Source organism: Brachyhypopomus gauderio, chromosome 7 (assembly GCF_052324685.1).
Source record: "Brachyhypopomus gauderio isolate BG-103 chromosome 7, BGAUD_0.2, whole genome shotgun sequence".
Lineage (NCBI taxonomy): Eukaryota > Metazoa > Chordata > Actinopteri > Gymnotiformes > Hypopomidae > Brachyhypopomus > Brachyhypopomus gauderio.
The window spans coordinates 23,605,831-23,618,394 of NC_135217.1; the positions used below are offsets into that span (position 1 = coordinate 23,605,831).

Sequence of the window (12,564 nt, forward strand, 5' to 3'; positions counted from 1 at the left end):
ATTTCTACCTCTGTGATTCAGCGCAGTATTGTATAGAGAAGTATCATGGCTCTCACCTATCCTCTAGTGCAGTGTTATTTCTACCTCTGTGATTCAGCGCAGTATTGTATAGAGAAGTATCATGGCTCTCACCTATCCTCTAGTGCAGTGTTATTTCTACCTCTGTGATTCAGCGCAGTATTGTATAGAGAAGTATCATGGCTCTCACCTATCCTCTAGTGCAGTGTTATTTCTACCTCTGTGATTCAGCGCAGTATTCTATAGAGAAGTATCATGGCTCTCACCTATCCTCTAGTGCAGTGTTATTTCTACCTCTGTGATTCAGCGCAGTATTGTATAGAGAAGTATCATGGCTCTCACCTATCCTCTAGTGCAGTGTTATTTCTACCTCTGTGATTCAGCGCAGTATTGTATAGAGAAGTATCATGGCTCTCACCTATCCTCTAGTGCAGTGTTATTTCTACCTCTGTGATTCAGCGCAGTATTGTATAGAGAAGTATCATGGCTCTCACCTATCCTCTAGTGCAGTGTTATTTCTACCTCTGTGATTCAGCGCAGTATTGTATAGAGAAGTATCATGGCTCTCACCTATCCTCTAGAGCAGTGTTATTTCTACCTCTGTGATTCAGCGCAGTATTGTATAGAGAAGTATCATGGCTCTCACCTATCCTCTAGTGCAGTGTTATTTCTACCTCTGTGATTCAGCGCAGTATTGTATAGAGAAGTATCATGGCTCTCACCTATCCTCTAGAGCAGTGTTATTTCTACCTCTGTGATTCAGCGCAGTATTGTATAGAGAAGTATCATGGCTCTCACCTATCCTCTAGAGCAGTGTTATTTCTACCTCTGTGATTCAGCGCAGTATTGTATAGAGAAGTATCATGGCTCTCACCTATCCTCTAGAGCAGTGTTATTTCTACCTCTGTGATTCAGCGCAGTATTGTATAGAGAAGTATCATGGCTCTCACCTATCCTCTAGTGCAGTGTTATTTCTACCTCTGTGATTCAGCGCAGTATTGTATAGAGAAGTATCATGGCTCTCACCTATCCTCTAGTGCAGTGTTATTTCTACCTCTGTGATTCAGCGCAGTATTGTATAGAGAAGTATCATGGCTCTCACCTATCCTCTAGTGCAGTGTTATTTCTACCTCTGTGATTCAGCGCAGTATTGTATAGAGAAGTATCATGGCTCTCACCTATCCTCTAGTGCAGTGTTATTTCTACCTCTGTGATTCAGCGCAGTATTCTATAGAGAAGTATCATGGCTCTCACCTATCCTCTAGTGCAGTGTTATTTCTACCTCTGTGATTCAGCGCAGTATTCTATAGAGAAGTATCATGGCTCTCACCTATCCTCTAGTGCAGTGTTATTTCTACCTCTGTGATTCAGCGCAGTATTCTATAGAGAAGTATCATGGCTCTCACCTATCCTCTAGTGCAGTGTTATTTCTACCTGTTATTTAATACAAGGGATTTCCATCCTTTGTATTTGTTGAGGAAGCAGTATTGTGAAGTGATTTTTGTGCCTCTGGGAATTTAGCTGGGAACAAATCTGCTTTGTTTTTGTTTGGAGTAATTATCTCAATATTAGTGGGCCATCTAGTGGCGAGGGCTTGAGATTGCAGCCTGTTGCATTGGATACTGGGGGAAAGTTTGTGATTGTTCTCTGCTTTGTGTATTTGTCTTCCTCTTTTAGATCCTCCGAGTCTCTGTACCTCCTCATATATCAGTTGAATTAGGTAAGCTGTCTCCATTTTTTGTAGTAGAACTTTTTTACTATAACAAAAGCTTTGTGCACACTACTGTCATATGTATATTAATTGCTAAAACTATTTGTTACGGTCCCACTGCTAGGCTCTGACCTTGCTGGTGGGGTGATAACAGTAACAACAAAGACTTTAGTAGGGAGACAATAAACCCACACAGGAATACTGTGGAAAGGGTAGATTTTAAATGGCACCAAGTGTATAAGTCAAGTCAGACAACACTGTGATGATATGTGTCGACCCAGGCACACGTCATGCTATTAGTATTATGTTATAGAACTGTCAAAGTTCACATGTTATCTTCCATTCATTTCATGAAATGGTTAATGCATTTAATGTGTAGCAAATTCTTGTTACTAATGTTGATGTTAGTGTTGTACAGTTTCTGAAGTTCCCGTGGTGTCTAGTTACTAATGATCCTGTGGTGTTCAGTTACTAATGATCCATTCATATACAGTTTATTGCTCCAAACATTTTTAGCCCTGTAGGTTTGCCCTGGCCATCTGCCAATGTGAGCAATAGTGTGGAAATACTCATGGTTACAATCCATTTAACATCAGCTAAGGAAACTGCATGTCGCATCACAGATCTGACTTCTACCGCCACTGAGCAAAGCCCTAATAATGAACGGGAGCTTGTGAACTTTTTGTGAGCATTCAATAATAGTTAAAAAAAATAATAGCTCAATTGGCTAAAAATGTAATGATGGTTACAACTGCAAATGAAATGACTAACACACTAAACATATTTTTATGGCACTGCAATTTTTTTATATATAGGCAGTTGCCCCCCAGGTCTGTGAGCTTGGTGTGTATAAGTAATCCTTCAGTGTGTGTTTGAGGTTGTATTCTCTGTGTTCCAGACCGCACTCGCCCAGACCTGATCACTGAGGAGGCCCAAAAACGATTTGCTCAGGAAGTCCAGAACATGCAGGCCCCAGAGGTGCAGCGACAACTCCTGGACTTCAGGTCATACAGGGCCACCTTCTTCCATTCAGCACTGCATGGACACCCAAAAATACACACACACACACACGCACACACACACAGACACACCACACATTACACGTGGGCTAGAACACGATGGTGAACCACACACACTGCAGTCGGGTTAACATATTAAGTCTTTTGACCAGGGATCCCAGGGAAAACCAGGGATTGCTACAGTGGTGTTTGAAAGTTAGTGAAACCTTTAGAATTTTCTATATCACTGCATAAATTTGACCTAAAACTTTTAAGAGAACCAAATCAACCAAACGAGACAAGAATACTGTACTCATTTATTGAGGAAATGAGCCAATATTACACATGTGAGTGGCAAAAGTATGTGAACCTTTAGGATTAGCAGATAATAATTTGAAGATAAAATTTGAGTCAGGTGTTGGATCAATAGCCGGATCATTAGGCTGGAAATCAAACCGTCTCTGGAGAGTCCGCCAATACATGGTCAGACAGGTTATGTACAAATGGAGGAAATTCAAGACTATAATTACCTTCCCCGAGAGTGGTCAACCAAGAAAGGTCACGTCAACAACAAGGCCTATAATAGCTCATGAGGTCACCAAAAAACTCAAGGTAACATCGAAGTAACTAAAGGCCTTTCTTACATTGGCTAAGGTCAATGTTCATGAGTCCACCAGGAGAGCACTGAGCAACAATAGTGTGCGTTGTGTCTGTCTGAAGTTTGCTGAAGATCACGTGGATAAGCCAGAAGGCTAGTGGAACAATGTATCGTTGAGACCAAAATAGATCCTATTGGTTGAAATGCGAAGCGGTATGTTTGGAGAAAGAAAATCACTGCATTACCTACTTGTATGACTTCAATCTGATAAAGTTTTAGTTCAGATTTCTGCAGAAATCTATAAACGTCTAAAAGGGTTTACAAACTTTGAAGCACCACTGTAGTTCAGAACCTCTGTGAAGTTTTACTTCGCTCAGTAGCTCCTTCACACCTCCTGTTTGATGCTGTACATCAACAAGCTCACTGACATGCATGACTTTACTGGCCATTTGTCCAATCGTATACCTTGTTAGGCAGAAGAGGATGATGGGAATGACCCCTAACGAGCACGAGCTGATCGAGGTGGAGAATCACTACCCCACTGATCGCGTCCCCACGGAGATGAAGGAGAAAGCTGTGGCTGAGATGCTTCTAGAGAGGCTGTCTGAAAGCAAGTGAGTCTGTCAAGGCTGTAGCTCAAATACATCTGCCCCAATTAAGGAAACAACCTAATATCATATGATTCTTTGGTGCAATTTTAAATGTAATCTAAGGAATCTAAAGGTAAACAGTTTTTAAACAATTGTACCGGTATATTTGAACCATGTCCAGTGATGAGGCAACCCTGTTGAAATAGTTTCACCACAGCGTGGAGTGCTGATAGGGTACAGACATGTCTTTGGACTTCTGTGATGTCACGCGTGGCAGTGTTTTTCAACATCATTGTCAGAGATTGTGAAGGAATTATGAATGAAAGTGAACATAGCCTCGACTGCACTGTGCTTTTTGAACAGAGCCCCAGTAATGAACCATATCACGAAGCCTTTCAGCATGAAGTACTTTTTTGTGCTGTAGTGTTGTGAAGGCGTTTTGTAGATGTGTTGTTTCTGGGTCACCTTCCGACATTTTTGACAACTGCCGCCACACCATCAATTGTGGAGGAAAGACTGCGATGTTGAGAAGAGGGATGTCAGCTGGTTTCTTTGTGCACTATTCTGGATTGGTGCTTGGACCCCATTTCTTCAAGACTTTTAAAGGCGTCTGTAATAAGAACATGGCTCTTCCTTCAAACGGGTCGAGGCCAGCGTTTCCCTGTGTGTCATGAATTGTAAATGGTCCTTCAGTCCTGTGTGTGGCGTGAGGCGGTTCCCACCAGTGTGAGGCGGTTCCCACCAGTGTGAGGTGGTTCTTGCTGGCTTTTTGCACTCAGCTGTTAAGTGTGTGTTGCTTTCTTCCAGTCAAACTTCTTGTCGCTCATGTACCTCACGCTCCTCTGAGCTCCTCTTCTGCCTTACTGGCTTTCTTCATCACTTTTAGGGGTCAGCAGCAATTCGCTGCCTTCATTTAATCGCTATATCTTTACTGTTAAGCCATAGCGAGGGAGAGTGTGTGGTGTGAGGCGGCCATTTTTAATCGAACATGAACACAGTGAAAGTGCCACCTTCAGGCTGCCAGAGTAAGCCGCTTAAAGACATGATGGTTCTGTATGTAGTGCTTGTACAGCTTCCACACGTTTCCTCGCCACGCTGACCTGTTTTCTCAAAAATCCTCACTTCTTCCTTGACTAAAAGCACATCTTACACACACACACACACACACACACACACACACACACACACACACACACACACACACACACACACAGAGTCCCACAGAGTTAGAGTTTTTATGAGTGTTCTGGAAGTAATTTATCAAGCCTGATACAACTTTGCAAAGTCTGTATTTGAAAGGTTAATGTCTGAAGTCGATGGCTAAAACTTGAGTTCTTTTCTTATTAAATCATAGCCAAATCCAAAAGCCCACACTCCTTTTGTTCTGGTTTTACTTGAACAGTGGAATATGACAATTATTATGAGCGATGTTTTGTAGCATTAATCAAACATTGAGCTTTCTTTCATATTTTGTTGCATTATTATAGTATAAAGCATGCTTGGAGATCAGACCCTTTGCATTTTGATATTTTCGGTTGCAGTGCGATGGGAAACACTAAAGTTTCCTCCGAATGACCCTACAGCAATCGCCCAGACGGCCTGTCCGCCAGAACCGAACTAAATGCCACATCAAGAAAACCCACCCGATGTGCGCATTCTCCTCGAAGTTCATGGAGGAACAAATGAAACGGAGGAGTTGAGAGCAGAGCTCCCGGGAGAGGAGTGTCATGGCGGAGAGGAGTGTCATGGCGGAGAGGAGTGTCATGGCGGAGAGGAAGGGTTGTTGGCAGCAGTTCACCATAGAGGATGGAGTCAGCAGTGCCACGCTGGCAGGAAGTCTCCACTCTGGCTGTGGGCCAGTGAGCAGCGGGAGGAGGAGGGGGGGGGGGGGGGGGGGGGGGGGGGTTGGGAGTCTCGTGCTCTTCGCTGGGCAGTTTAACACACCACACACAGCAGCTGCATCTCCATTAATGCAGTTTCCTTCATTCTAAAGGAAAGGGGTTCAGTTCATGTGCCCCCTGTCCGAACAGGCTTCTGCAACATGAACTCTGAAACCCGACTGATGGCTAGATGTTAAAAAGCCCTTTGAAACACGTGCTCGGAGACGACAATGAAGCTTTTACTTCTGGAGTCAGTTCCTCAATGGACTCTGTTCACGTACACTCACAATCGCTGTACTCTTTCTCAGCTGGGCTTTTGTCACACGACACACACGCACGTGCTCACATGCACACAGCGAAAGCCCCAGCCTAAATGTTGGAAGGCACTCATGCTTTTCATTGGCCAGGACTCTGGGATTCCCTATCAAGCCCCACCAATCATTTATGTTCATAGAAAAAAAACCTAAGGATCCAATTTCCATTTTCTTGCAAGCTTGTTGCATCAGGCAGAAACACAATTTAAATAGCTGTTTCCGCTGAGCTAGTGCTCTGTTTGTCCCGTTTGGATCCAGGTGGAACACGGCACCAGTGCATCTGCAGAAAGACTCAACTTTACAAACAAGTTTTACGGAGAAGCCAGAGACCGTTTTGCGTGTAGTTTTTGTTTTTGTTCTTGCTGAGTTCTCAGTTTTCAAAGTTTGCTGCTTATCTGCGTTTTAATGCAACTTCAAATCCTTTAGGGCTTTTTTTTATTTTTTTTGTTTTGTTTGGTTTTTTTTCCTTAGGTTTGCAGATTGTAGAATATGTTCATTAGTTTGAGCTCTGAGCACAATATCACTACAGTCAGTTTGAGGTTGCATCAGGAACGCAGTCATTTCAGATTTCACCGTCCTAAAACAGTGTTAATAAGGGCCGTCCGAGAGCGAGAGAGGAACGATGTTACTTAAACGGTGAGAGAAGCCACAGAGTTGGCAGTGGCTCCACACTGCAGCTTTTATCACCATGCTTTAAATTCAATGTTTTTCTGGTTTCATTTGCAGCCCGTCCATCGTTGCAGACGACGATAAATGGTGAGTTCTCTCTGTGCTGTTTTTCGCATGTTTGCTGTTGCTTTTCTGTCCTTCCTCTTCATGTGTAAACATAGCGAGATGTCTTATGTCCTTATAAGTGAGCATTGCAGCTTTTACATTTGTACCACTGATGCTTTTTGTAACTTATTTCCTCTATACTGTATCAAATTTGTTGACCAAGTGCAAAAACTTGTTTTAGCTGCATTGGCCAAAGAGATGCTGAAAGAAAATGTGTCATGTAGTCTCGGTCATTCTTTCATTGTAGATATTGGCTCTAAATGTTGTTGCGGTCAGCGTCGGTAGAGGTTGATCGAATAGCAGATCCAGGAGCTCAGAAACTTTTATTCTGCCTTTCAGTCAGTTTGTGTACACTCTGGTGTCTTGACCCCCTTCCACTCCCACTGTCACTCACTTTCTGTCTTTTCAATTTTTCTCACGCCCTGTTCCCTTTCCCTCTCTATCTCTCATATATAGTCTCCTCCTTTCTCCCTGAGTCTCCACCTTTTTCTCACTTTCTCTGTCTGTCTCCACCTCCTTTTCTCTCTGTCTCCTTCTGCCTCCACCCTCCCTGTTCTTCTCTCCATCTCCTCCTTTGTTCTTCCTTCTTTTTTGTTTGCTCTCTGGGACCTTGTAGCTCCTCACCTCAGCACTTCCAAATCAACAACACCAAATCAACACAACCACAGCCCACACACACTTCATTAGTCCACACAGTCCCCACTCATTTAAATAGTCTGTAGTTCACACTTTTCATTAGTCTGCGCAGTCCACACACTTTTCATTAACTTTGAATAAAATAACTATGAATAAAATAGAATGAGGACCGTGGAGACAGAGCATGGTGTCCCTCTGAAGCCTGAGGCTCCCAAGATCTTAACAGAATGCTCTTTCCTTTCTGCAGTTCTGCTATCTTCAGTGCGGTGGCCATCTACATGAAACATCTGGGGGTGAAGAGCAGAGCTCAAGACAGCAAAAAGTCCAAAGGGTTCTTCAGGAGGAAGGTAGAGGCAAAAGGGCTCATGAAGGAATTCCCCTAGTGTAGAACAGTAACATTGGAATTAAAAAGCTCCAAGTCTGTTGCTGTGCTCAGAGCGTCTTCGCCATGTTCAACTAATTTAATCAAAATCCACAACATCGATATTTTTTATCCTATTTTGGCTTAAAACGGTGCTTGTCCTACCACATTGTCAGACCCACTTTTAACCCAAAAACAAGTGCAACATGGTATTTTCCAGTGAACCTTCCAGCAGGCAGGTAAATGGCCTGGTGGTTAGGGAACTGGTCTTGTGACCGGAGGGTTGTGGGTTCGATCCCCAGACCTGAGGCCATGACTGAGGTGCCCCTGAGCAAGGCCCTTAACCCTCAATTGCTCACTTGCATAAAAAAACGAGATAAAAATGTAAGTCGCTCTGGATAAGGGCGTCTGCCAAATGCCATAAAATGTAAATGTAAAATGTAAAGACTTTCCCAAAGAGTTCGTCTGATTGGACGTTGTGGCAGCACAGCTAATAAGAGCCCGCTGAACATGTATTCAGTAGGGATGTGGAGATTCACCGATTCACATCGGTGAATCGGTACACATGTCTGCGATTCGACTGCACCGGTAGATTCAACGTGCATCGGGTTTAATTTGCGGGCGAATTCACGATGCATCGCCTCTAGCCTTTTCGCATCGGCAAATACCATGATTAAATCGGGTGTTTTGTTTTCCAGTATCTATTCCTTATTCTAACATTTTCAGAGGCAACATACTTTTTATTTTTATTTCTTTTTTTATTCGAGGCAACATAAATGCACCACCGTGTCCTCAGGTACTGACGCAAACACGCAGACGTACACAACAAAGATGGAGGGAAACGAGAGCATTAGCAAAGACAAAGATATTTAAGGCACCAAAAAAGACACACAAATCAAACGTGTGGCAATATTTCGGGTTTTTTAAGCGATGTGGTCAACTTGACAAGACGCACGCAATCTGCAAACAATGCCGTGGAGTTATCAAATACGTTAGTAGTACAATGAACCTGGCGACACACATGAAAAGACGGCAGGTGTGGACATCTCTGCGGCCGCTACCCACTCGTAAGTCTAGCAGACAGTAGTGTTGCAGATCATAATATTCACTATGTTAATAGAGAGTAAAGTAGAATTGTGCTATTGAGTTAAGAAAACTGATGGGTTAGGCCAATACATCCTCAAACCTCAAATAACTGTATCGAATGATCACTTATCAAACCGAATCCTCATATAATAAGTCATATCGTTACCAATCATTTTTGAATCGCATCATATCGTGAACAGGAGTGATTTGTATCGCATCGTATCGACAAGAGGTTTCAGAGAATTGCAGTTATATCGCATCGGTGGCAGTGTATCGAGATGTGTATCGAATCAAGCTTAGTGGTGAAGATATACATCCCTAGTATTCAGTCTAATTCAGTCCAGCCTCTTTTTGTAATTGTAATTGTCCGTGTGGGATTAGGGCCATGAAAATGCATGCTGTGATGTCTCAAATCAGAGAGTAATTCTCTTTTCTCTTTTCTGTGTGTGCTCTTTAGCCTCCCATGAAAGTGCGCAACATCTTAACGGAGGCAACCGGCTGGTGGACAGGAAACAGCAGTAAGTAACCCTACTCTAACTTCACACACGTTCTCGCGCCATCACAGCACAAACTACACATGATCTGTATAATACCATGTATTGAAATTTTCAGCTGGGAGATGTTTATTACTGCTGATAAGGGCAACAGGTGAAAGTCTAGGGGGGTGTTGGCCAAAGGGTGAGTGTTGGGAAGGGTGGACAGGGTACCCGCGGGTCCTTAAAAAGTCTTAAAATGTCTTAAATTGAGTTTTCCATATTCAAGGCCTAAAAATGTCTTAAAATGTCTGGAATTTTATGAGGGGAGGCATTAAATTATTATAAGTGTGTGTTGTTCAGTTGTTCTGGCGCGATGTGAACTTTGCCGAATCTAGCGCTAATGCAGAAAATAACCGCTCCAGGGTCCTAGTGCTAGATTTCTAGCGTTGAAGTATACGGCCTCAACAACGTCAACAATTTTCGTTCGCCAAACCCACCCCCCCCCCGGTCAACGATGTGGAACACACCTGCATCCCCGGTAATAGTATTATCTTTTCTTGTGAGAGGTATTAAAAAGGTCTTAAAAGGCATTGAATTTGAGATTAAAAAATGTGCAGATACCCTGGTGGAGCCAACAAGTAAGCGTTTTGGGAGGGTGAAGGTCGGGGATGGTGGTGACCAATGGGTGTGGGTCGAGGATGGTGGTGACCAATGGGTGTAGGTCGGGGATGGTGGTGACCAATGGGTGTGGGTCGAGGATGGTGGTGACCAATGGGTGTAGGTCGGGGATGGTGGTGACCAATGGGTGAGGGTCGAGGATGGTGGTGACCAATGGGTGTGGGTCGAGGATGGTGGTGACCAATGGGTGAGGGTCGAGGATGGTGGTGACCAATGGGTGAGGGTCGAGGATGGTGGTGACCAATGGGTGAGGGTCGAGGATGGTGGTGACCAATGGGTGAGGGTCGAGGATGGTGGTGACCAATGGGTGTGGGTCGAGGATGGTGGTGACCAATGGGTGTGGGTCGAGGATGGTGGTGACCAATGGGTGTGGGTCGAGGATGGTGGTGACCAATGGGTGAGGGTCGAGGATGGTGGTGACCAATGGGTGAGGGTCGAGAATGGTGGTGACCAATGGGTGAGGGTCGAGGATGGTGGTGACCAATGGGTGTGGGTCGAGGATGGTGGTGACCAATGGGTGTGGGTCGAGGATGGTGGTGACCAATGGGTGTGGGTCGAGGATGGTGGTGACCAATGGGTGTGGGTCAGGGAGGGTGGTGACCTATGGGTGAGGGTGGGGGAGAGTGCTGACCTATGAGTGAGGGGCTGGGAAGGCTAACAAGTGAGATTTCTGGGAGGGTGGGATCCAAAGGGATGATGTTTTGGGAGGGTGGGGCCAGAATGCCTTCTCTCTTCCATGCAGATATTGTCCCTGATTGGCTAGGATTGTTGTATGTGGGTAGGGGAGATGAGCAGGGAACAACTTGCCAACAAAGGGTCCAGCAGGGTGCTTTTGAACACCTGTATAAATCTTGTCCTAAGTTCAGTCTGTGACAATCTGAAGTTTTAGTAGCAATATCCAGTGCTACTCTTCCATGTTCTAAAATGTCTCAATCAGGAATAGTAGCTAGTAGTGATAGTTTATCAGATTTGATGAAACCGAGAATGTTTCCATTTGTTGTAGGGTGGAACATTTGTCCCAGGGGGACTGCGTCCCATTCTCAGATTTTATGCTCATTGTTAAATGCCCCCCAAAGTTATCATGATCATCATTGACTCCTTGACTCCTGTAGTTTAGTAGTAGTCTGACTCAATGGTGTCTTGAATTCTGGCCTATCTGTACTATTTCCTAGGATGTATTCTGTGATCAGAAGCAAAGCACTTTGTAAGTCGCTCTGGATAAGAGCGTCTGCTAAATGCCGTAAATGTAAATGTAAATCATTAATCATGTGATAATGAGGAAGGTTCTGCTGGATGTTAAGGAAAACTTGTGTTACCATTTTTCCTCTTGCAGATGAGACCAAACTAAAGAATACTGAAGGTACCCTAGTCTGCTTGCATTCTGTAGTTAACCATTTTAGATGGTCTGCTTCTGTTTTGTAGCTCCCTGTTGTAGGTGGTCAGCCCATGATTCCAATAGTCTCACTAATCTCAATCAATGCATGTCTGCATGTCCCACATCAAACACCCCAAAGGTGGTGGCTTATGACTATACATTTGTGTGCATGTGCGTGCATATTTGTAGATTTTAAATAACAAAGAAAGAAAGAGTGGACATAAATAAACTATAACTCCCTGCCATTAGACATAAATAGACAGTTTAACACGGTATCATTCCTTAGGGGGCTACATTTTGATGGCAGATTTATATTACTAACCAATCCACCACATGAGATTGACTGATGCTTCCTGAGTGATCAGCTGATTACATCACATCTTCTTTCCTCCTCCGGTGGATCCAACCCCTTTCCCAGTCCTCCATTTCATCCCATCTGCCCCCTTGTCATTGGCCTCAGGCCTCAGGGTTCTGCATGCTAACGTGGAGTAGTGACTTATACCAGGAATGGACTTTGGCATCTGTACACTCACTCTTCCTGTGGTCCGGGCCCTGTTTGTGTCTCAGTAGACAAGGATAAGGGCAACCCTGATTGTAAGGGCACAGGCATCCCCATTTCCATCCGCATCAACGAGGGCGTGGCCGGAAGCCGCAAGGTGCCGCCGACCGGACCCAGCACCATCCAGGTCCCGGAGACGCGCGAGGTGCCCCATGGCGGCGTGGTCACCTCCACCCCAGACACTCCCCTCGACGACGCAGGTAGGAGATACACACGATCTGGCTGTCTAGGGCTTCAGACTGGTGAACGGACAGCAAGGCTAAGTCAGATGATCTAGGATGCTGTGAGGGTGGTCCGTAAACACTGTAGCCATTAAATGATATGAATATTGAGATAAATTAAGTGATGTTGCATTAGCATTAGTGAAGGCTGAGGACGGCAGCCACACTCTTGGGTCATTCAGTCAGGAAACAGCATTGGTCTTTAATGACTTTACATTTACTTAACTATTACCTTTTTATAAACAGTCTAATATATAATATATTGAGAAGACTACATTTAATTTTGACC

General features: G+C 44.2%; 1 protein-coding gene across 10 annotated transcripts in view; it reads left to right on the forward strand.

Moving 5' to 3' along the window:
• Nucleotides 1–12,564, forward strand: part of arhgef1 (Rho guanine nucleotide exchange factor (GEF) 1) — a 48,572-nt gene that overhangs the window by 23,480 nt on the left and 12,528 nt on the right. For 6 of the 10 annotated variants that reach the window (XM_077012741.1, XM_077012737.1, XM_077012742.1 and 3 more), the window contains exons 6-13: nucleotides 1,696–1,738; nucleotides 2,628–2,733; nucleotides 3,799–3,939; nucleotides 6,836–6,865; nucleotides 7,767–7,866; nucleotides 9,424–9,484; nucleotides 11,454–11,480; nucleotides 12,063–12,254. In XM_077012741.1, the coding sequence (XP_076868856.1) occupies nucleotides 1,696–1,738; nucleotides 2,628–2,733; nucleotides 3,799–3,939; nucleotides 6,836–6,865; nucleotides 7,767–7,866; nucleotides 9,424–9,484; nucleotides 11,454–11,480; nucleotides 12,063–12,254 (700 nt within the window). Of the gene's footprint in view, nucleotides 1–1,695; nucleotides 1,739–2,627; nucleotides 2,734–3,798; nucleotides 3,940–6,313; nucleotides 6,746–6,835; nucleotides 6,866–7,766; nucleotides 7,867–9,423; nucleotides 9,485–11,453; nucleotides 11,481–12,062; nucleotides 12,255–12,564 lie in introns of those variants that run through there. The other 4 variants (XM_077012740.1, XM_077012743.1, XM_077012744.1 and 1 more) reach the window with 4 other exon arrangements.